Source organism: Eremomyces bilateralis, assembly GCF_010015585.1.
Source record: "Eremomyces bilateralis CBS 781.70 unplaced genomic scaffold P152scaffold_25, whole genome shotgun sequence".
Lineage (NCBI taxonomy): Eukaryota > Fungi > Ascomycota > Dothideomycetes > Eremomycetales > Eremomycetaceae > Eremomyces > Eremomyces bilateralis.
The window spans coordinates 166061-189931 of record NW_022985091.1 but is presented as its reverse complement, the minus strand read 5'-3'; the positions used below and the strand labels follow the sequence as shown (position 1 = coordinate 189931).

At 52.9% G+C, this 23871-nt stretch overlaps 9 protein-coding genes across 9 annotated transcripts; 7 read left to right on the top strand and 2 right to left on the bottom strand.

Moving 5' to 3' along the window:
- Positions 1-137: 137 nt before the first annotated feature.
- Positions 138-2162, bottom strand: P152DRAFT_452074 (dihydroxy-acid dehydratase; the record flags this gene model as incomplete). The annotated part of the gene is made up of 5 exons (XM_033678271.1): positions 138-1582; positions 1632-1739; positions 1803-1810; positions 1866-1963; positions 2019-2162. 5 exons carry the CDS (start codon positions 2160-2162, stop codon positions 138-140), a joined length of 1803 nt encoding a protein of 600 aa, XP_033531026.1.
- A 1363-nt stretch (positions 2163-3525) lies between these two features.
- On the top strand, positions 3526-5607 carry P152DRAFT_476523 (uncharacterized protein; the record flags this gene model as incomplete). The annotated part of the gene is made up of 2 exons (XM_033681515.1): positions 3526-3604; positions 3737-5607. The coding sequence occupies 2 exons, from the start codon at positions 3526-3528 to the stop codon at positions 5605-5607; spliced, it is 1950 nt and encodes a 649-aa protein (XP_033531025.1).
- A 592-nt stretch (positions 5608-6199) lies between these two features.
- P152DRAFT_468437 (RNA-binding domain-containing protein) lies at positions 6200-6706 on the bottom strand (the record flags this gene model as incomplete). The annotated part of the gene is made up of 2 exons (XM_033680824.1): positions 6200-6409; positions 6476-6706. 2 exons carry the CDS (start codon positions 6704-6706, stop codon positions 6200-6202), a joined length of 441 nt encoding a protein of 146 aa, XP_033531024.1.
- A 1436-nt stretch (positions 6707-8142) lies between these two features.
- P152DRAFT_162434 (FAD-linked oxidoreductase) lies at positions 8143-10124 on the top strand. Its single transcript, XM_033674030.1, has 4 exons — positions 8143-8876; positions 8936-9819; positions 9870-10014; positions 10075-10124. Exons 1-2 carry the CDS (start codon positions 8290-8292, stop codon positions 9789-9791), a joined length of 1443 nt encoding a protein of 480 aa, XP_033531023.1. The 5' UTR covers positions 8143-8289; the 3' UTR covers positions 9792-9819; positions 9870-10014; positions 10075-10124.
- Positions 10125-10921: 797 nt separating this feature from the next.
- On the top strand, positions 10922-11962 carry P152DRAFT_476520 (cyclophilin 1 long isoform; the record flags this gene model as incomplete). The annotated part of the gene is made up of 5 exons (XM_033681514.1): positions 10922-11086; positions 11146-11239; positions 11372-11541; positions 11597-11703; positions 11758-11962. 5 exons carry the CDS (start codon positions 10922-10924, stop codon positions 11960-11962), a joined length of 741 nt encoding a protein of 246 aa, XP_033531022.1.
- A 334-nt stretch (positions 11963-12296) lies between these two features.
- Positions 12297-13773, top strand: P152DRAFT_441969 (cystathionine beta-lyase). The gene is made up of 2 exons (XM_033677725.1): positions 12297-12588; positions 12648-13773. The coding sequence occupies exons 1-2, from the start codon at positions 12415-12417 to the stop codon at positions 13677-13679; spliced, it is 1206 nt and encodes a 401-aa protein (XP_033531021.1). The 5' UTR covers positions 12297-12414; the 3' UTR covers positions 13680-13773.
- Positions 13774-14140: 367 nt separating this feature from the next.
- P152DRAFT_441967 (ENTH-domain-containing protein) lies at positions 14141-15899 on the top strand (the record flags this gene model as incomplete). The annotated part of the gene is made up of 5 exons (XM_033677724.1): positions 14141-14222; positions 14275-14306; positions 14364-14443; positions 14492-14573; positions 14622-15899. 5 exons carry the CDS (start codon positions 14141-14143, stop codon positions 15897-15899), a joined length of 1554 nt encoding a protein of 517 aa, XP_033531020.1.
- Positions 15900-16563: 664 nt separating this feature from the next.
- P152DRAFT_162337 (ARM repeat-containing protein) lies at positions 16564-20224 on the top strand. The gene is made up of 4 exons (XM_033674029.1): positions 16564-16818; positions 16868-18152; positions 18207-19785; positions 19841-20224. Exons 1-4 carry the CDS (start codon positions 16654-16656, stop codon positions 20073-20075), a joined length of 3264 nt encoding a protein of 1087 aa, XP_033531019.1. The 5' UTR covers positions 16564-16653; the 3' UTR covers positions 20076-20224.
- Positions 20225-21403: 1179 nt separating this feature from the next.
- Positions 21404-23225, top strand: P152DRAFT_476516 (FAD/NAD(P)-binding domain-containing protein; the record flags this gene model as incomplete). Its single annotated transcript, XM_033681513.1, has 2 exons — positions 21404-22697; positions 22753-23225. The coding sequence occupies 2 exons, from the start codon at positions 21404-21406 to the stop codon at positions 23223-23225; spliced, it is 1767 nt and encodes a 588-aa protein (XP_033531018.1).
- Between the last annotated feature and the right edge of the window lie 646 nt (positions 23226-23871).

Genomic DNA, 23871 nt, shown 5'->3' with positions numbered 1-23871 from the left:
CATTTCCGGTCCAGTATTCTTTATAGATGTAATGATGAGATGATACACCGACAGCCATGTCCCATGCGTGAACCTCCCCATGTCCACGAACCATTTCTTGCGAACGACCATATCTACATATTCATGATGCGTATCAGTCAGAATAAATCCGTCAATGCCCCATGACTCGCATCGCCCACTAAACGCGCGTATTTCGCCAACACCCCTCTCGTCACGTTCGGTGCCGGCGGTGTCCACTCCTTCCTCCGCTTCTCCATCTCCTCGTCGCTGATATCGACGTCGATCCGATGATTCTCCGCGTCAATCGTGATGATATCCCCATTCTTAACCAACGCAATCGGCCCACCCATCGCGGCTTCCGGCACGACGTGCCCGACGATGAACCCATGCGACGCCCCGGAGTAGCGGCCGTCGGTCACCAGCGCCACGTTCGTGAGCTTCGCCCCCATCAACGCTGCGGAGGCTTTGAGCTGCTCCGGCATCCCCGGGCCGCCCTTCGGGCCCTCGTAGCGGACGATCAGGACGAGGTTCTCACCACGCGGGATCTCGCTGCGGCCCAGAGCGGAGTTGAGGAAGTGCTCTTTGTCGAAGACCATCGCCTTGCCGGTGAAGCGCAGGCCTTCTTTCCCGGTGATCTTGGCGACTGCGCCCCCGGGCGCGAAGTTGCCGCGGAGGATCTCGATGTGGCCTGTCGCCTTGATGGGCTGGTCCAGAGGACGGATGATATCCTGTCCTGGGGATAATGACGGTGCGGAGGCGACATTGGCGGCGAGGGTTTGTCCGGTCACAGTCATTATATCACCATTCAGTAATCCGGCGGCAACGAGCATCTTCATCACGGCAGGTGTGCCGCCGATTTCATGCAGATCGGCCATGTAATAGCGGCCAGAGGGAGCCAAGTCGGCGATGAAGGGGATACGGTTCGATACTGACTGAATGTCATCGAGAGTAAGGTTAACGCCGGCCGTGTTGGCCATTGCGAGGAAATGGAGGACGCCATTCGTGCTGCCACCGAGAATCATCATCATGACCAGGGCATTGGTGAAGGATTCGCGAGTCAGGAGGTCGCGTGGACGGATATTCTTCTCCATGCAAATCCGAATATATTCGGCGGCCTTCATGCATTCCCGCATTTTGGCAGGTGAGGTTGCGGGTGTACTTGATGACCCAGGGATGGAGAGGCCCATGGCTTCTATAGCCGTCGACATGGTGTTCGCGGTGTACATGCCTCCACAGGCGCCAGGGCCCGGGCAGGCATGTTTCTCGATGTCTTCGAGGATCTGGTCCTTCGTCTGCGAGGGGTCATCGGGATTCTTGAGCGTGTCATACGCCCATGCCCCCTGTGCCTCGTAGCAGGTGCTGATATTGATCGGCTTCTTCAGCAACTGGCTATACCCCGGCTGGATGGTTCCGCCGTAGATCATGATCGATGGACGGTTATGCCGGGCAAAACCCATCACCACGCCTGGCATGTTCTTATCGCACCCAGGGATGGCAATGCAGGCGTCATGATGCTGGGCACAAGTGACGGTTTCCACACTGTCGGCAATGATCTCCCGCGTCTGCAGCGAGAAGCGCATACCTAGTCCCGGTTACTGAGAGCATCTCCGAGTATAAATTGAGCAAAGTACCTTCGCCTCCCATGGTGATGGCATCGGATACGCCAACGGTGTTGTACTGCCATCCTAAGAAACCTTGCTTTTTCACGGCATCTTTCACGATCTTTGCCAAATCAAGCACTATGACGAACCGCATAGATCAATACAATTGTCATTTGACACAGGGGAAGGGTAGTCACTAACGATGAGAGCTAATGTATGTTAGAATGCGTAATACTCCGACTTCAATCAGTCCCCATGACTTACTTGCACGGATTTCCTTCCCACCATACCGAAGCGATGCCCACGTGGGGTGCATTCTTCATCATCTCCTCATTGGGAACACCAGCTGCGTAGAGCATTGCCTAATTCATGTTCAGTTCTTCGCCTGCTAGCCAATTGTCATCGGGGGTTGCTTACTTTGGCTCCCGGGAAATCGTGTTCCCTGGTGACCTTCTGGGAGTACTTGTTGAGAACCGGCTTTCCATCCCTTGTCGCCTCATCGGGTAGAGGGGAGAAGTCGAGAAACTTTCCCACCGAAGCGGTACTACTTGGTTGTGCCATGCTGCTTGATAATTTAACAAAGTGGCAGGAATAACAATGAGGAAACGCAATCACAATGGTTCGGGCGACTTCAGGATTAGATATTTATCTTCCTACGTAGTTGCACTGTTGGACTGATAACAGAGTCACACAATGTTTCTTCACTATCAGGAATGTAGCATGCGAAAGTCTTCGTCAGAAGGGACAACACAAAGGAAGGTTTCAACGTTGAATCGTGCAGCGTGCATGCAACCGGCCTGGCAGTTTTGATAAACGAACTGACGTCGGTAACAGGGACAAGGTGGAAGAAAACAGTCAAAGTCAAGCTCTCCGGTTCTTGGTCCCGAGAAATCCCAACGGTCCTCCCCGAACGCGGCGTGAGGGGCTATTAACGAAAAGCCCCGCATATGGGGGAAGCTACCGCAGTTAGGAGGCTGGACCGCTGGAGGGGATGAGTGATGACCGATCCGAAATTGGAGCATCGTCGTTGGCCGGTCATGTCGGGAACTCGAGATAGAGCTATCGGCAGTTTCAAATGCAGGGCGATCCACGAAGGCGCGAAGGAGGAGCCTTTAAATTGAGATGACAGCCTATTATCGAGACATCAGAAGACGAATCGGAATCGATCCCGATGTCATATTGTAGTTTATAGTGCCGTAGGTAGTGGCCGACTGAGTCCCATCGACGTCCCGAAGCTTTCACATGACGGAGTCATAACGTCTAGCGGGGTCTGAAAGGAGGCTTGGGACTGAGGACGGTGCCATTCGAGATGACGAGAAGGATGATTCTGATACAAGCTGCAGTTGATATTATTACTGTATTCGTTGGTAGAAGTGGGAGTCCGTAGGAATGGCAGGTAGCATTAATTGACAATTGAAACGACGACCAGCGGGTTTCAACTTGCAGTGAAGTGAACCAAGTTACCATGGGACAATGAACAACATCAACAATCATGACTTTCTTTGCTACTGGTACGTTTCGCATTATCCTCCAGGTAATTAATATTTGTTGTTCCCCTACCCAGAGTCTCGTGTATGCCGAAATATCGTCCTGAACCGCATCGCTTGTTTTTAAGAGACTTGAAATCCTTCACATCGGTGATATATATCAGCTCCCCTGCTTCCAAAGCACCTGTCACATGCATAAAGTCATCGCCACCACGCTTCACCTATCTCACACTTCTGCTGCTCATGGTCTTTGAACAATCGTATTAGAGTGTTCTTCAAGTTACTTTTTTGCGATGGAAGCGTTGGCTAGGAGTCTGTTAAATATCAAGGAACAACTCCCATCCTTGGTACCAGATGGTGTGAGTGCATGGCTACCAAACCCTTCAGACCTAGTTAAGGTTTCGGCCACCGGCGCATTTCTTCTACTATCACTTTATATGTTTCATAATCGAGGAGCTGCTGCCCGCAAGAAGAAGGCTTCTCAAGGTGGAGAGGGCGATGACTTATCTGCTACAGGTACGTTGTGGAGAGTTGCGAGAGGCTTCATTCATGTGTTCTTACGGAAAACGGAGACGTTCATGCCTTGCTTCTATATATTTACACTACCCAAGTACTTCATTGATCAATTCCTTATTAATGCATGTACAGATCCACACCTCACCGATCCGGGGCTTCTGCGGAAACATACAACATTCCGGCCGTACACCGTTCCTAGCACAGGCATTACGTATCCCAGAATACGCACATTCTATCGGCCTCATCCCTATGCCAGCAAACTTCCATCTCGCCCACGTTCCCTTCCGCTCTTGGTGTTCTGTCACGGGTTGGGTGGATCCGTTGCTCAGTTTGCGCCACTCCTCACATCACTCGTGAACCTAGGGCCATGTCTTGCTATCGATCTGCCGGGCTGCGGTCGGTCTCAATTCGCGCCGACCAATTGGGAGGCATATGGATGCCATGCGCTGGCTGAATTAGTGGCTACGGCCATCCATGAACACCTGGATATGGAGGTCCCCGAACAAGATGACGCGTCTGACAGCGATGCGGAAATGGAACTAATTGATCTTGATGAGCTACAGCTCAAGCCCAAGTCAACGACGCGAGAACCGCAGCAAATTATCTTAATCGGTCACAGCATGGGCACTTTCCATCTTTCGCTTCTCGCATCTGCTACCAGCCCTCTCTCAAGAGAGGCGTGTCAGCTCCGATCTCGGATCATCGGTATCATACCGATATGCCCCGGGACAACCACGCCGTCTAAGAAGGTCACCAGGATCGCGAAAGTGTTGCTTAACATCCCGACACCGATATTCCAAGCATGGCGGTCAATCGACCAAAGGGGAGGACCCCAAAGCGCTAGTGTCCTCAGGTTCGCTGGCGAAGATGCGGACGAGGAGACGCGACGCCTGCAGTGGCGATACAACATACAGAGCGTATCGAAAGTATGGAGACGATATGTATGGGGTTTGCTTCCCAAGTACATTGGCGTCGAAGCACAGGAGAACACGACGCCCGGCCGGAGGGTTTGGTCAGGTGTCAAATGCCCCATGCTCCTCGTTGCTGGCGAGCTCGATTCGATTACAAAGCCAACTGAGATCCCCAAAATCCTTGCATTTCTGGGTAGAGAGGACGCCGTGGACTCACTGGGCCAGTGCAAAGAGCAACAAGAACAGAGCTCTACATTCGAGATACCTGACTCCGCCGCCCCTATTGCTGCTCCACCGATACCAACCGCGAACGACTCCGACGATTCCCCCAACGCGAAACCTGCGTCGCCAGCCGCTGTATCTTCTACACAGTACATCGAGACGCACACTCTTGTCGGTGCACGACATACTCTTCTCTACGCGACAACCACCCGACGCGCTCTTGCCGGTCTCATCGCTACATTCCTCCGACGACTCGACCCACGTCTGGACGCCGGCTGGCAGCTGCAGCATCTTACCACTGAGGGCAAATGGGACGTCAAAAACCTGGAGAAATGGAGGCGAACTCCCGCCGTCAGCGGTGTCATCGCGGGCCAGTTTCGCGCCATGAAGGTACTGCGAGAGGTGGACGAGACGCACACGCCAGACACGTTTGCGGGGACATACGGTCGGTCGGGTGGGCAGACGGGCGGGGTAGTGGTTGCAGTGGTGGACATCAGCCATGAGACCCCGCCGTATCAGCCCCGCGGTCTCGAAGGGCGGGGCATCAAATACCATAAATTCCCCACGGTGTCGAAGCTCCAGCCATCACGCGAGGAGGCCAATGGTTTTTTCGCCGTCATTGACGGCATCATCCAGGAGATCGCCGCATCCGACAGCGACAGCGAGACGAGCCTGATCGCTGTGCACTGTCACTATGGCTTCAATCGGACCGGATTCTTCCTGGTGAGTTATATGGTGGAACGACTTGGATGGACGCTCGGCGATGCAATCGAGGTGTTCGCAAGGATGCGCGCACCGGGGATACGGCATCAGCATTTCCTAGACACGCTTTGGGTAAGGTACGGGCTCGGGGAGACCCGAGCGGGTTAGGCTGGCGAAAGGATTCCTAGCGTTGGACGCAAGGGTGGTGGTTTACTGACATTCAAATACACGGGATACGGTGTGCACGGAGATATCTTTAGCAATCGGTCATGCATGGCGAGGAGTTGCGACGACTCGGCTGGGTTTTAGCGTTTGGGTTCCACCTGTTGTACGGTACTCCTAGCGGTTCAATGATAGTAAGATAACCATCTCATGTGCTCGTTGCGAAACAGGTCATCCTCGAGTATTTACGGTCAGAATGTGAGGTCTTCGACTGCGCTAATCGTTCCTGCGTTGAAGTTAGCTCATAGCGGAGACGCCCAAGGAATCCAAAGGACCTACAATTTTCCTTTTGGGTCTGCCGGCTTGCAATAGAGTAACAAGCCAGCACGCTTTAGAGAAGTATCTATTTCTGGACCTGTCCTTGCCGCTAGTATTCCGGTGGATAGGCAGCTATGAGATACCATGTTCCAACTTCCAACGGCGGTGCCATAGAAAGTATGTCGCCTTTCCCGGCCGCACCAACCATCAGCCAGCTCATCATACCTGAACCCGAGTAAGTACTTGGCCCGCGACTAGTCATGTATCTCATTCCTCGGGCTCATGCCTCTGGGCTCTTGCTCCTTTCCCTTTCTCCCGTCTTCCGCGGCGGCTCTCTGTCCTTGTCTGCACCGCGACGATTTTTCGATGGCGGCGGTCGGACGAATGCGAAATCGACCTTCATCGTATTATCCAGCATTTTCTCGCCGTTTCCGCCTTCAATGGCACCATGTGCTTCGGCCAAGGTAGTATATTCGATCAGCACGTAGCCCTGTCAGCGCCCAGCGTTAGATACCACTGCTGTGATCCACCGACTGGGATAGGATTCCGCGCATACCTTGACGTATCCCGTTCGCCGATCCAAATTCAAATGCAAATTCTTGATCTCGCCAAACTCCCCGAAGAAATCCGTGATGTCCTCCTCACTCGCCTCGGGATGCAGGTTCGTCGCGACGACGATCCAGCCTTCGATGCTTCGCACCGCCGCAGCGCCGGCCTCAGTGCGTGGCTCGTTGGATTTCCGGGGCGCCTCGTCCCGCTCGGGCGGGTCGACGTCCATACGATCCATGAGGTCGAAGAGGTAGAGGCGGTTGTCGGTGCCCGTGCTGGCGGGCGAGTTGGAGGGGCCGGGAGACGATTGTCCAGGGAGGGACGGGAAGAGGTTCCGGGGAAGCTGGTGTGGTGGTTCGGATGCAGAAGGGCCAGGAAGAGTTGCGTCGTGGAGGCGAGGTGCGGGAGTGGAGCTGGGGTTTTCGGCTAGCACGGGGCGTGGCTGGTCGGGGTCGAGAAGATCCTGATGATAAGCTTCGAATTCATCGATAAAGACCTCTAGATCGGAGCAATCATCACAAAGGTGGTAACGGTCGTTGTGATTCAGCGCATAAGGCTCAAAATCCGAGTCGATGGAAGCCATATTAGCGTTGTCGTGAAGTTGAATGCATGAAGTCACGTGGTGGCGCTAAAGTGCACGCTAATATACACGCTAAACCACAACAGGACCTCTGCCCCTCCAAGCTCCATGTCTGTATGACAGCACCTCCCAGCTGCCTGCCTCTAACTACTGCAGGACAATGATTTCATTGTCACTCCAGCGAGTAGCACCACTCCATGTGTGTCGCTCTTGGTCCAACCATGGAGACTTCTCCCTTGCTATCAGACTATCTGGCTATCGGTTGAGTAGAAGAACGACCATGTTTTGGCTTTGATACTCACCCGATAAGATATCTCCATCATCGGAACCCAAGCGGACTTTCACAAGCTCTCCCCATGCTCCTATCACTCACCAGACCCGAATGTCCAGCATGACTCGGGTCAAAGTGTTGCACACCGCGTGATAGGATTGGATTCTTTGTTGGGATTCCGACCTCGCGTACACCATTTCCTCTGATTGTTGCGCTATCGGATGTGCTTCGCGTGCATTATCGTGGGTTCACCTCTAGAGAATCTGCGTTGATAAGCCGAGCTGCACGTAGGTCGCCAATGTCACCCGCGGAAAGCCGCCTTATTGCTAAGGGGTGGCGGAACTCCGTCCACGATAGTCATCTGCGGTGTTCTAGAACCCACGATAGCAGTTGGTGCTTCATGCGTGGCACCAGAGCGACGACGGACGGCAATGGGTGGAAGGGTATGTTTCCCTAAAGTAGCATACTATTACTAGAGACTTTTCTACCTGCCTTGCCTGATGCTCGGGAAGATTTGTAGATCTATCAAATGTGGAGGCAGTTTCGCCTCCAATATCTTGTAATAGAAGCTCATTTAATGGCGATTCTTGGAGAATGATGAATAAATGGTGCGGTGAATGGACCGGTAACCAATCAATCGACTTGTTTGCAATCTTATGACGATGCGTTTCGAATTAGCGCATATGATTGCCTTGATCTGGTAGAGACAACCATTCCAACCCTCTCAGTAAGCGATCATGGCCATTCACGATGTCCGGTATGACAACACCCGGCTACTATCGGGGAGGTGGAATGTACCGCTATCGCATCCGCTCACACCTCCATCTACTCCAGTCCGAATACTTATTTATTTCCCCCCCATATAATGCGAGCGTGTACCTGGATCTTTGATTCAACTGCAATTTTCCATAATCTTCCATTCTCCACACACGCTGCATCTAGCTGATCTTGATCAGCAGCCCGATCAGTAATGTCGTGGAGAGGTCTGCCTACTGCTATCATCTGGATCTCGCGAAGGGAATGTGCGGGTGGCGTACGGAAAATCCACACCAGCAACAGGAAGACCGCAGCCACCGCTTCCATCGGAACTCTTCCTGGTGTCGTAGCCAAGCCGAAATCCTACAGCTCGAATTCGTCGATCACTCCACTTTCAATTCTCCCAACACCCAACGTCCTTCGAACCTACCTCATCGCTTCAGTGACAGCTTCACCCCTCCTGTTGCGAGGATGTTTTGCAGTACTCAACCGTCTTCTGGAGTCGAAGTCCACTATCATTGACGTGGACAGAAACCCGATACTCCGGCAGATCTTCAAGCAAACGCTCTATGCCCAGTTCTGCGCCGGTGAAACCAAGGAGGAAGTACGCAGAACGACATCGGCAATGAAGAGCGTGGGCTTCGATGGCATTATCCTGGAATATGCCCTAGAACTCTTGCTGGATGAAAAAGCAACCAATGCAGTCGACCCGGAGGTCACAAAGAGCGAGATTGCCACTTGGAAACAGGGGATGACCGATTCCGTGGACATGACGGACTCCGGCGAATTCGTCGGGCTGAAGTACGGATTCTGATACAAAAAAGAATGAAAAACAAAGATTTGCTGACATGAGAGTACAGGTGGTCGGGCCTGGGTACTGAAGCCTTACGACTCCTCCGAGGCGGCCAGCTTCCATCACCGGCCATGGAGCAAGCGATCCATGAGATATGCGACCACGCTGCAGCCAAGAACGTGAAGCTTCTCCCCAGTGCCGAAGAAGAGTCGACGAATATTGGGATCGATCGATGGACTCAAGCGCTGCAGAAGAAGTACAATCGAGACAGGTCCAAGGGAGCGATCCTATACAACACCTACCAAGCGTATCTCACATCCTGTCCCGGAAAACTGGCTCGTGGCCTTGCGGAGGCAGAGCAGGAGGGCTACACGCTCGGAGTGAAGCTGGTGCGCGGCGCATACATGTCCTCGGAGCCCCGGTCCAATATCTGGTCGTCGAAAGAGGAAACGGACAAAGCATACGATGAGCTGACGGAGAGCCTGATACGCCGAAAGTACCTAGGAAGGCTCCAGCCACACGACGGATCCGAGGGCCACGCCTTTCCCAACGTGAGCATCATGCTTGCCACTCACAACCAGACTTCCGTTCGCAAGGCGCAAGAGATCCGGAACGAGCTGGCGACGAAGGGTGAGCAGCTGGGAGAGCTGGCTTACGCGCAGCTCTATGGCATGGCGGACGAAATCGGTTGCCAACTGGTGCAAAATTCGAAGGCGGCGAAGCGAGAGAGAGAAACTATCGGGGTACAGCTTGATATGCCGAGGACATTCAAACTGGTGGCTTGGGGCACGACGAAGCAGTGTCTGCATTTCCTATATCGGCGAGCCAGGGAGAATCAGGATGCAATCGCCAGGACAAAGGAGACCAAGCAGGCGATGTGGGAGGAGCTGGTTCGGCGGATGAAGGCACTTGTCGTCAAGTGAGAGAGGGTTGTCTATTCTCAATTCCCACGTCAGTATTTTTTTTCAATCCGATGGTCCTCCGTTGACATCGGGATTGAGTGGAATATCCTTTGTCGCATTCCACGAACTTATCACCGTGCTTCCCCCATGGGAAATGAGCGATCAAGTCGTACGAAGTCTGGTCGATGCGGTTCATCGACCCGGTCACGTCTGTCACGCTGTCCACGCAATTCGGGATTTTCAAGTGCGTTTTGTGCTCAGGTCTGTTTTACTGTAACTAGTCAGGGGCTAAGCTCGGACCCAGTCATGAGAGGCGTTCAGGCGTGAGAAAATCGGAAAACTTTCCCAAAGATTGTCTGACCTTGAACATGAACCAACGTGGCTAACCATCAGCATTTCGCATCATTCCATTATAATATCTAACTCTTGCATTTCGTACACTCTTTGGTTCCAATTTTGGACCTATCTTCTTGGAATTCGGTCGATCCCGTCGCGTGTTGGTGACACTTCAAGAATCGGAAGGTTCGAGGTACGTAGTTTCCCTTGTTTCCCTGACGACTTCCGGTTGGGTCGAATCCTTCTATTGTTGCTTGTATTACGGATCTTGGAGGAGACAGGAACAGTGAGCACACCATCCGGATTCCGGGCAGACCTGAGCCATTGCCAACCAGTCTCCGTTGATCTTTGATGTCGTAATCACCTCTCCGCACGGCTGTTGAGATGTCCGACAGCTTGGTCAGTTGACCTTGAGTCCTTGACTGAGGTTGGTGCTTGATAGGGAGTTACAGTGCGGAATACTCTATGGAATAACTACCGCTATGGCATCAGAGGCGTGTGTGGCTCAAGGTTGAACCTGGATGATTGCATCAGCTCGACGTCCTCTCTTTAAACCCCTCAAGCTGTGACCGGTCACATTTCGGGCAAGCTTCTGTTCAAGCTCCTTCCAGCTACAGTCGACTCTTCCGGTCACTTGCATTTCCCCTAACTCCCTCCTAACTCCTAAGCAAGCTGCCCTTAGCGGTAACCTTGTCACGTTTTCCTTCCATACAGTTCCTTACTACCGTCCCGCATCCCTGAAATTCGGAAGAGCTGACCGTCACAAGTAAAATTGCTGCAGTAAAACAGGAACCTTGACACAGGAACCTTCCAAGATGCCCCACCATCCCATCAGAGTTGTGTCGTTGCTTCGCCCCGCCCCCGCTTTCACCTCAAGAAGTTTTCTTCCCTCCACCTCCACGCTTCGTTTCTGCAACAACAAACCTCTCTTCCAACCTGCAATTCGTACCCGATCCTTTCATCAATCATCCGCAAATATGGTCAGTCATACTCCCATCGCTCCGGCGGTTCTCTCAGATCGCTAACTCCTCTCAATTAGGTCGTCCGAGTCTACTTCGATTGCAAATGGTTTGGCCCCAACGTCGACGTCGACGCCCAAGGCAACGTCATCAGCAAGGGAAATCTGGATGTTGGTAAGTCAATATGATTCTTCGTCCATCTCCGTCCATCTCCGTCCATCTCCAAGCTTTAAACGACCCGAAGCAAGCTTCCGTCGACTCCGACCATGCCGGTGTAGCTCTCGACTAACCGCGTGTTTCTTCCAGAGCAATCCGGTCGTGTCAACTTCGAACTTTTCGACGATGTCGTCCCCAAGACGGCCGAGAACTTCCGCGCGCTGTGCGAGAAGGAGCAGGGCCAGGGATACAAGGGCTCCCGCTTCCACCGCGTGATCCCGGATTTCATGCTCCAGGGTGGTGACTTCACCCGTGGCAACGTACGCCCGCACCCCGCCAACTTGCTTGGGATGTGTGACTGACAATCCCCTCCAGGGAACCGGTGGCCGCTCCATCTACGGCGAGAAGTTCCCCGATGAGAACTTCAAGCTCAAGCACACCAAGCCGTTCCTCCTGTCCATGGCGAACGCTGGCCCCAACACGTAAGGATACTTCGCACTTGACCACGCACGACATTGGCAACTAACGATCGACAGCAACGGCTCGCAGTTCTTCATCACCACCGTCGTGACCTCTTGGTTGGACGGCAAGCACGTTGTCTTCGGACAGGTCCCGGATGGCGACACGTCGTCTTACAAGGTCGTCCGCAGCATCGAGGCCGTCGGCACCTCGAGCGGCGCCCCCAAGTACGGTCGCAACACCAACAAGGAGCCTGTGATCCAGGGCTGTGGCGTCGCCTAAACGGTTCGCTGCGTCCGGTCATTATGGCTTGTTCGGCTTCCCCGTCACTCCCATGGCTAGCAACGCACTCCCAAAAAGTCCAAACTTGACATTCTAGATAGCGATGGCTAGGCATCAATGGAGGGTTATAACGAGAAAATCGCAATCCTTGTGAACCAGATGCAATGTGCAAATGTGTTGTTGTAGATGCGTGACTGGAGCTTCGTGGTGCTTTAAGACTGCTTTAACCCCTCCATGTCCCAGAGTTTGCTGGAAAACGTCATCGCGGTCCCTCCCGCTCGGCTCTCTTTCCGTTCCATCCAAAGGCGTAATTTCTATTCTGTATTCCGTACAACTAGTGCCGTGCCATACCTACCAGACTTGAGAGAAAACCCTCTAACTTTGTACATCTACATCTGGCAATCCGACAATTTATAATTTCCCTTTGAGTGCCCAATTTTCCACTTCCAACCATGGCCACCAACGAAAATGCCCGTCAGGACCTACCCTACTCCCTCTCGACACTGAGTGTCCATGCAGACGATTCGCTCAATCGCCACACCGATGTCGCTCCACCAATTCACCTGTCAACGACATTCCGCTACAGCGACGACCCGGAGCTGCTGGTCCCAATTAATGACGGCGAGGTAATCCTGCAACCGAAGTTTCGATAATGCAATTTCAAAAGGTCTAACCGTCTAAATAGTTCGGGCCATTGACCGCCCCCGTCTACTCCCGCCTTTCCTCCCCCACGTCCACTCGCATCGAGACCATCCTCTCCTCCCTCCTCCACGGCCACGCCCTCACCTACTCATCCGGCCTCTCTGCCTTCCACGCTCTTCTCACTTTCCTCAACCCCAAAGTCGTGGCGATCGGGGGCGGCTACCACGGGTGCCATGGCGTGCTGGACCTGCACTCGAAGCTCAGCGGCTGCAAGAAGGTCGATCTATTCGATGATGCGGCATGGGACGAGGCGAAGCTCGGGAAGGGCGATCTCGTCCATGTGGAGAGCCCGATCAACCCGACCGGGGAGGCGGTGAACATTGTCGAGCTAGTGGAGAAATCGCGTAAGCGGGGCGCATATGTGAGCGTCGATGCGACGTTTGCGCCGCCGCCGTTGATGGAGCCATTCAAGCTGGGCGCCGACATCATCATGCACTCGGGAACCAAGTATCTCGGCGGACACAGCGACCTGCTCTGCGGCGTATTGGTGACGAAGAACACGGAGTGGTGGGAGAAGATGTTCGTTGAGCGGATCTTCCTGGGCAGCGTCATGGGCGGGCTGGAGGGCTGGCTGGCCATCCGCAGTCTCCGAACGTTGGAGCTGCGGGTACTACGGCAGAGCGGGAACGCGGAGAAGCTGGTCCGGTGGATCCACGACTTGGTCACGAACGGGGAGGGAAGTGACGCCGAGGCAGCGAGGAAGGTCGTCGCTGAGGTCAAGCACGCGAGTCTCCAGACCGATCAGAAATGGGTGAAGGAACAGCTCCCCAACGGCTTCGGGCCGGTGTTCGTCATCTCCATGAAGTCGAGAGTGCTGGCACGAACGCTGCCATCGAAGTTGAGGCTGTTCCATCATGCGACCAGCCTCGGGGGCGTCGAGAGCTTGATCGAATGGAGGAAAATGAGCGACGCAACGGTGGATGATCGGGTCCTGAGGGTCAGCATAGGGGTTGAGAATTGGGAGGATCTGCGGGACGATATGCTCTATGCTTTCCAGCAATTGGCGACATTATAAACGGATCCTGTTCATGTAATATTACCATAAACACTGGTATATACGAGTGCCCAGGCACCAAACCAAGAACCCCTTGTAGAGTATATAATGATTCAATCTGTGTGGAATCGATTGCATAATTATAATCTGTAGATTCTAGTCATCAACGTGGACAGTTCTAATCAATATTGTCGTCTACGTTGTACTTTATCGAATTATCGCAATTCGTATGTTGCTGCTGAAAGTGAGCAAGGAGAATGACTGCAGAGAAGGAGCAGCCCAATCGGGTTTAGTCCACGCCCCGGACCGGGGGTAGCGCCTGCCGCTCATTACTCTTCAATTCGGAGACCAGACATTATGACCGCTATAATTCCTGACCTACAGAATCCACCTCACACGCACGCTTCTCGAGGAGGAAACTTTTCCATTGCACGTCCGTCAGGATCCGCTCCATCGTTTGATCCTGAGAACTCTGAACCGCCATGGATTTCAACAATCTCAAAGACCAGGTCAGCAACCTGAGCCTCTACGATGTCAAAGCTGGCATCCGGAAAGTCCAAAATGGTGAGCAGCGTCGCGACGGATCGAGTCGGAATGAACTAATGGGCCATGGTAGCCGTGATGAACTACACAGAGATGGAGGCGAAGGTATGCTGGTTCTGATTCCGTGCGAATGCCAGGTGCAGTTGATTGACCGTGATGCAGGTCCGAGAAGCCACGAATAACGAACCATGGGGTGCATCGTCCACGCTGATGCAGGAGATTGCGAGCGCAACGTTCAATTAGTATGCCTCTCGAGATTGTGCGTATTCGATCTGCTTATACGTCGACAGCCAGCTTCTAAATGAGATTATGCCCATCCTTTACAAGCGCTTTACGGAGAAGACGGCGGAAGAATGGAGGCAGATATACAAGGTTGGGAAATCATGGCACGACCTCAATCATCAATTAATGCTATGTTAGGCGCTTCAACTTCTCGAGTTCCTAATCAAGAACGGCTCCGAACGAGTCATTGACGATGCCCGGTCACATCTGTCTCTAATGAAGATGCTTCGCCAATTCCACTTCATCGACAACAACGGAAAGGACCAAGGCATCAATGTGCGGAATCGAGCCAAGGAGCTGGCAGAACTTCTAAGTGACGTCGAACGGATCCGAACCGAGCGAAAGAAGGCACGAGCGAACCGGAACAAGTATGGGGGAGTCGAAGGAGGATTGGGAGGAGGCATCGGAGGCCTTTCAGGTTCATCGCGGTATGGAGGCTTCGGTAGCGAAACCGGAGGAGCCTATGGAGCGTATAGCGGAGGAGTATATGGGGACGGCGGTGGATTTGGTGGCAACGAATCTGGATTTTCAGATACTCAGGCCCGTGGGGATCGGTTTGAAGAGTACGACGAATATGACGAAGGCGCGGTCGCTGCGACACCGAAGCGCAATAATGGAACCTCCTCGACAGCGCCGCCGCCAAAAGCGGAGAATAAGAAGCCAAAGCAGCCAGAAGTGGACCTTTTCTCGTTCGATGACCCGGCCCCATCGGGCCCATCAACATCGACTGGGAAGCAACCTGTTTCGGGGGGGCATAGTGCATTGGCTAACACCGCGGATGACGATGAGTTCGACGACTTCCAGTCCGCCGCCCCCACACAGCCAGCCGCGACGACCTCAACCGGACTTGGCAGCGTTCCACCTCCTGCCTCGGTGTCGACCACTACATCCGCGACCCAGTTTGCGGCGCCGCAACCCGTCCAAGGGACGCAAAGCGCCAACATCAACACCCTCTTCGCGTCCGTATCTTCCCCACCACTAGCGACCCCCTCCATGACCGCATCACAACCCAGCCTCATGTCGCAGCCACCCAAGCCAACGGGGTTCCAGCCTTCCGGTCCGAACTACTTCACGTCCGTCCAAATCGCTCAACAGGCCGGGACCGGGGCCTCGACCCCCGCCGCGAACGGAAGCGGCGTTCTCTCGCCATCGGGTTCTATCGGTGCGAAGCCGGGCGCCAAACCTGCCAGCGCGGCATCCAGCGATCCGTTCGCCGATCTGCTGGCGGGAACAAATTTCACGAAGCCGACGTCGACGTCGAAACCGATGACGATGGCAGATATGGCGAAGCAGAAGTCGAGCGCTGGGATCTGGGGGGCGCCTCAGTCGTCGAGTGCCGGCAGCAGTACGCCTGGGACGCAATCAACGGGACAGAAGCCAGGAGGCGGAAGCTCTTTCGATGATTTGTTGAGCTGAAGTACCGCTTATGATTCAAATTGCAGTATATAGTGGAGCGTTGGTAGCACCGGGCGGTGATTCAGGAGTTGAGTCCATCATGATGTCCTGCGGGACGATATGAACTCTGAATAGTCGAAAATTGCGTTCATCTGGAGATTACGATGTAGCGTTAGATCAGGCAAAAGTTAGCTTCGTAGCCGAATAATCAAGGACCATACGAGCAATGCTACTCCACGGAGTTCTATACATCTCCTTGGGGGTTCTTTATTGCTACCTGATATCCTAATGCCGTTGTGGCCAATCAAAATGTTTCCAAACCGCCCGCACTTGATTAGGCGTGACGCGTGAAAACAACCACATGCAAGCGAGACTGAAGTATCAGACCAGAAACAACAAGGAAGCGATCTCCAACGTCGACCACTCTCACCTCCGTCCGATTCTGTTGATACGCCTGAAAGGTCTGGTGGAATTGTATGGTGAATTAGCGGAGTGGATCACTTCACAGCGACTGACGCAAGCAGACATCTATCCACTCGAACTTTTTCCGTTGATAAGTCTGGGAGTGAAATCAATGCGTCGCGTCTCTTATAACTTATTCTAGTCTAGACTTTTCATTGTGTTGCTCCCCTACGATGATATATCGCGTTCACCGCAGAATTTCTCTAATGGAGTGCTGAGCCAGCTCAGTTGATTCTAACCCCCACACACTTTTCATTTCACTGAACGCCATTACGCCCTGTTTTCGGTCCGTTTTCACCTTCCAAATTTCAACATGGAGTTTGCAATCGAGGCTCCGGGGGCGGCGAACCCGTTGTCTACGAGCGCTCTGAGTCGGACCTTGGCCTTGGGCGTCTGTGGCAACAACCAGCAGATTCAGGTGGCCACGAACCAGCTTAAGGAATGGGAGCACACCAGCGGCTATTTCCCCCTTTTACAAGTAAATGTCTAATCTTCAAATCATTGGGCCGGGCTGATATTCGCGACAGGGCGCCGCCGCGGACCAATCGCTACCGGGAGATGTGAGGCAGCTGGCTATCATCCAGCTACGAAGGGTGGCAGATCATCATTGGAGGAGGGCGACATCGCAGCCGCTCCCAAAGGAGGACAAGGACGCAGTTCGTTCTCGACTGATTGAACTGGCTCTGTCCGAAGAGGATGATCGACTCGGCTTGATGACGGCCTTGATGGTGGCCAAAATTGGGCGGTTCGATTACCCGAAGGAATGGCCTGATCTTTTCGATAGCCTAGCCGCCGCCCTTCAGCAAAGCTACGAAGCTTCCGATCACATCCGTAACTTAAGAGCTTTGGATTGCATTCTTCAGCTCGTAAAAGAATTCTCCACGGCGCGGATGATTCGGCATCGTCAGGTCTTGCTCCAGGTGGGACCGAAGTTCGTCTCGATCATCGGGCAGCAGTACATGAGTGCATGTGCTTCATGGCAGCAATCCATGCAGACGGGACCTCAAGACATGGAGGCATTCATCATTGTCATCAGACAGACGCAGCTTGCGCTCAAAATCCTCCGGCGTCTCTTCATCTGCGGATATGAATTTCCAAATCGAGACGACACAGTGAAGCAGTTCTGGCAGATTGCAGCCAAGCACCTAGGAGATTACCTGGGCATTGCCTCCCAGAACGGAGCCGGTTTGCCAGAGACGACCCTGAAGATTATCGAAGACCATGCATACCAGCTCGCGAAGCTCCACTTGGCCATGTGTCAAACCCATCCGCAGGCCTTTGTACTACTCCCCGGGGCCCTAGATGTAGCGAAATCATATTGGTCGATTGCAGCCGGGTTTGGTGACAAATACCGTGCCAGGGCCCCCGAATCCGTACAGAATGTCAATGACCTTGACGCCGACGACCAAGATGAGGTATCTCTGGAGGAGAAGCTGGCTTTGAAAGGGCTGCTCTTATTGCGCGCCTGTATGAAGATGATATTCAATCCGGCGCCGTCGCTACGCTATCGACACGAGGAAGAGAAGGGGGAGATCAAAAACTCGAGGGAGGTGATGAAGTCCGAGATGTTCACGGAATCGATGGTAATGGAGATGCTTGGGACGATCGTGACGAAGTATTTCTGTTTTACCGCAAAGGACCTGGTGGACTGGCGTGACGATCCCGAAGACTGGGAGCAGAGAGAGGACAGCGACTCCAGTGCATACGAATACTCCATTCGGGGTTGCGCGGAAAAGATATTCCTTGATATATCGATCCACTACAAGTCCATGGCTATTGGCCCTCTATTGAACACCTTCAATTCTGTCGCAGGTAATTCACTTTTACTATTATATGCTGCGATCGTTGCTGATTCTTCCTACGCAGGTCCTGACCAAGGCGATGTCCTCTTGAAAGAGTCGGTGTACACCGCGATCGGGCTCGCGGCTGCGGTGTTACGGGGGCACCTAAACTTTTCAGACTTTCTAAAACGGACCCTGGTGGCTGAAGTCCAAATGACGAGGCCGAACTATCACATTCTCCGGCGCCGGACAGCGATCCTGCTTGGCCAGTGGACTTCGATCGATATACCCAAAGAAGACCGAGCCGTGGTCTACGAAATCTTTACGCATCTTCTGAACCCGGCGGATATCCTCAACGACCCCGTAGTCCGATTTGCCGCGGGCCGAGAGCTCTCTCAAGTTATCAATGATTGGGACTTCGATCCGGAGGTGTTCCAACCTTTTGCGGACATCATCATGCAACGGCTCTTGCTCATGATACGGGAGTTCGACATGATCGAAAGCAAACTGACCTTGCTCCAGACCATCCGTATCATCGTCGAGCGGATGGAAGACAGGATCACGCCACACGGGGACCATATCGTCACCACGCTCCTAGAGCTATGGCACCAGGAGCAAGGAACGGAAATCGTGAACCAGTTCATTTGCACTACGCTGGGAAGCATTGTCGTTGCGATGAAAGACCAATCTGTGAGATATCAGGAACAATGCGTCGCAATAATTCGAGCAACGCTGGAACCGGGTTCACCCCTCCGGGTATTCCTACTCGAAGATGTCCTAGACTTGTGGGAGAAGGTCATCTCGAACACCCCATCTCAGCCCAGGCCTTCAGATGGCTTGATGCAACTGATTTCCTTTCTTTTCGAACTGCTTACCATGGACTCGGAGCTCCTGCGAGTCGCGGTTCAGGTTGCCGAAGGGTATCTTTTGCTGGTGCCAGGAGATGTGCTCGGCGATTGGTCCCGAAAGGAACTGCTCCGAGTCCTTGCGTCTCTATTGGTCGACGGCAACAATGATGAGAGTGACCGGCCTTCATCCTTGAAACCGGATTCCCATGGCCTCGTGCTTGCGTTCCTGGAGACGATAATCTGTGTAGCCACTGGATTGGGTGGTGAAGCAGGTGTCAGAATCCTTGTCAGTGACATGATCGACTGCGGGATTTGGGGATATATTCTCGGGGCGCTGCGAGGGACTTATATTCGTCGAGTATCCAGAGGACAGACGGCTGGAGGACGGGCTCAGAAAGGTGCCAGCACGGAAGAAAACGGACTTTGGAAATGGAAACACGTGGAAGGCCCAATGGAAAGTGACCTTTTCAGTATCATTGCCCGGATTGCGTGGGTCAATCCGTTGATACTCCAGGATGCCCTAGCTCTCTGGGGGCATTCTGCTGTGAACCTCCGGACCCAACAGTCTCCCGACGCGGACCGGATCGCGAGTACGAAAGGAGAAGAATTCGGAAGCATGCGATGGCTGATTGATGAATGGCTTAACCATACGGAGCACATTGGCGATCCGGGAAAGAGAAAGCTGATGAATTTGGGATTGGCGAAAGTGTTCGGACTCGGGACGAAAATCGCACTGGAACGACTGCAGGACTTTATGACGTCGTGGACGGATATCATCTATGAGCTCATCGAGGGCCAGAATGATAAAACCGTCGAGTAAGTCCCATTCAAAGCAATGGGAATCTCGGTCTGCTAACATCTCCCTTCATAGTTCAATGGTCTTTTCAGCGGATACCCTCAGTCCTCCCGATACCCCTGAGGACGCTAGGCGACGACATCTTACGTTCTCCGATCCGATACGATCCGTCAACATCATCGCGGTGGTGCGAGAAGTCATGACCCAGGCCGTGGACAGTGCTGGGGGACAGGCAGCGTTCAATGAGGAGCAGTTGTCCAATGTAGATCAGAAAGTGATCGAGGGTTTCCAAAATGTGGTGAACCTATAGAGATACAGCATCGGTCTTGGTGCGAGATCCTCAGCATACAAAACAATGCCAGCGAGTAGCCCCCTAGGGAGAGAACGCGAGAAGAGAACCTACATCAGCAGGTATGTAATTAGCACGTTTATTAAACCAGAATGGTGTGGAGATGGATTCTGCATGGACGGAGTGCCGCATCTGAGCTGATCAGACTTTGCACGAGTCAGGAAGGACTCGCGTATTGTTTGCGACTGATTCATTCACCCCTGATGAAGATCCGAACCATATCCGAACGACTAATAACAGGGGAGCTACCCCTAAATCCTAATTCATTTCTCTGCACAACATTCCAGGTGTCTGTTGCGGTCTTACGGAGAAGCGCGTGAGTGCCGAGCGGCTAGGTTGTAATAAGATCATCACGATGCGGGGAATGGCTCCCCAGTCCCCACTAGCAACATGATGTGTGGAGACTGGAGCGTCTCTTAGCCGCTTTTCACACCACCTGCACCCGATCATGGTTTGCTGGACGTACCATCTCGATGGTAGTAGAGCCACAGGCGGGACTAGGAAAGGGGGAAATTAAGCGGTAGGCGCAAGACGTTCTCATCTTCTTGAAATTTACTTCCGCAGCTGAGATTTAATAGCAACAGTCCATTCCGCCGCCGCGAGTGCGTGATTGTGGTATCAAATATCTACTGCTTAAGCAGATCGGCCAAAATAACCATCGGACTGGCTGCCGGTACAGACTATAGTTGAAGACTGAATAAGTGGAAATTGAAAAGAGCAGACCCCAGACTAGACGACTTCAAGAACCAACGACGATTTTCTTGTTTCCGATTCCCTTCGACCGCAATATGCTTCAGAGCGCACCTGGGATATTTCCCGAGGCTGGGTTCGGTCCACAAATGATGAACCCGCTCGAGTCTCAACAGGAAAACAGTATCCAGATTCTCCCCGCAAATTGACTCGTCAAAATCCACTGACCCCATTGATACCCAAAACCCATGAATCAGTTTCCCACCGCCATAGGGCGGGACCGCAACTACAACGCCTTGGAATCTTCAACTAGTCCACACCGCGGCAGCTTCGTTTAACAGATTATGAGACTAACTTTGTGCAATGATTTTGGAAAGGAGAGGGGTCTTACTCTACGGTGTTGTTGTGTTCCCGATGGGTTACCGAAGGACAAAGATTGTCCGCTATATGAGATATTGGTTTGCCTCAAATAGGAGCATTGAATTTATTCCCTCTCTCCTTCAGTTCTCCATGAGATATCTCTAGGCTCTTTCTCGTGTTCTTTTCGCCTTGTCCGGGACTCGACTGCACTTCTCACGACTTAGTCCTCTCCTCACACCATGGCCAACCAGATACCTCCTCGGACTGGCAACCCAGAGAGTGACGCCCAACGTCGACTCCTGGGCCCAATCCATGCCGAACGACACGTCCGTATCATCTGCGTTGGTGCTGGTGCTTCAGGTCTTCTACTAGCATACAAGTTGCAACGCCATTTCCAGAACTATAGCTTGACCATCTATGAGAAGAACCCTAAGATTTCCGGGACATGGTACGAGAACAGGTATCCTGGATGTGCTTGCGATATCCCTGCGCATACTTACACCTGGTCCTTCGAACCGAAGCCTGACTGGTCTGCCGTGTACGCAGGCAGCAAAGAGATCAATCAGTATTTTGAGGATTTCGCACAGAAATATCATCTGCACCAGTATATCAAGCCTCTGCACGAGGTCTCCGGCGCCTACTGGAACGAGAAGCAAGCTGGATACGATGTCCACATTAAAGACCTCAACGCTGGGACCGAAATCGTCGACTCCTGCGACATTCTCATCAATGCCTCCGGTATTTTGAACCATTGGAAATGGCCGGCCATCCCCGGCCTCCACGACTATAAGGGCAAACTGCTGCACACCGCCAGCTGGGATGATAACGTCGAGCTAAAGGGCAAACACGTCGGCCTCATTGGAAATGGCTCATCCGGTATCCAAGTGCTCCCCACCATCCAACCACATGTGTCAAAATGCACAACATTCATCCGTGAGCCAACCTGGGTCTCGCCGGTTCAAGGTCTCGAACAACATAAGTACACGGAGGAGGAGAAACAGGACTTTGTAGGGAAGCCAGGTGCCCTCACCGAGTACCGAAAGAACGTTGAATCGGGCCTCAACGCTCAGTTCGGCATCTTCCTCAAAGGCTCCCAGATCAACAGCGAAACTAGCGACTACATGAAGGAGTTGATGAAAGAGAAGCTCCACAACCAGTTCCTCGAGGAAAAACTTATCCCGGAATGGTCTGTTGGGTGCCGCCGCCTGACTCCAGGAGTGGGCTACCTCGAAGCTCTTGGCGAGGAGAACGTGCAAGTTGTGTATGGCGAGATCACCAAAGTCACCGAGCGCGGCTGTGTTTGCGACGATGGGAATGAATATCCTGTTGATGTCTTGATATGCGCGACAGGTTTTGACACGGGCTTCAAGCCTCGTTTCCCAATCATTGGACCTGGCGGTGCCAACCTTCAGGACGAGTGGGCAAAACAGGCCGAGTCTTACCTTGGTGTCTCAGCGGCAGGATTCCCAAACTACATGTTGTTCCTTGGCCCGAATTGCCCTATCGGAAACGGCCCTGTCCTCTCTGCCATTGGTAAGATCTATTCAGTCCTGTACCGATGAAGGCAGCTCACTAACACAACAAACAGAGACTCAAGCTGATTACATGCTCAAACTCGTCGATAGATGGCAAACCCACAACATCCGCACCTTCTCCCCAACCAAGGCCGCGATCCAGGACTTCGTCGCCCACAAGGACTTCTTTATGAAGCGCACCGTCTGGGCCGATCCTTGCCGCTCCTGGTACAAGGCCTCTGCGGTCGACGATACCGTCACCGCACTATGGCCCGGGTCGACACTCCATTACATTGAAGCCATGCAGGAGCTACGTCTGGAGGACTACGAGATTGGGTATGCAGGTAACAGGTTCGCTTGGCTCGGCAACGGTTATAGTCAAACCGAATTAGACGAAACGTGCGACTGGGCGTTCTACATTCGCGAGTATGACGACGACCTGCCCATTACCAAGGATGGGAAGAGAAAGCTCTTGACTAGGAGCGGCACTGTGACTAACCATAGTGCACCTGTCGGCATTACTGGCGCCGCTCAGCCCAAGATCTAGAATACGGGCAGGGTGCAATTTCCTGTATTGGTTTGACATTGCATAGCATTTGGGTGCGACTCTAAATATTTATATCAGTCAATTATGGATTGAAGTTTTGTATACACCGCGTAATACCGTCTATGAAAGCGGTACGGTATCTAAGCGATCCAAAGAACAAATAAGTGTTAGTAGCAATAAGTTTTGTTAGTATCGCCAAAGCAATAGATGGCCTTAGGGATTTCAGTCAATGTTAAGGATTCATAAGTTCTTCGGATAGCATATACCACTGTATGCTTTCATCCTACGCTCAATACCATGGTTTGGGGCAGTTTCCCAGAACTGGTTCTGACCACCGACATGATCCCCCATGGTAATGGTCGAGCTACCCTCTGTCTAGTCAGGCATAAGTTGAGGGCGAGAATTGGGGCATAGATGACGACCATCGACGATGAGGCTAGTAATACCAATGACGATAGACCTGGAGAGGGAAACGATTACGAGTTGGGAGCCGTGCAGGGGGCAGAGCGGATTCGGTGAGGAGTAGGGGAGGGGAAGAGCAGCAACGATTTATTGGCATGTTACTAAGGTACTATCTCTGTAAACGCAACCAACTTGTACGATGTGGCTACCGAGAGTTCATCCAAAAATTCGAAATTCGGAATAT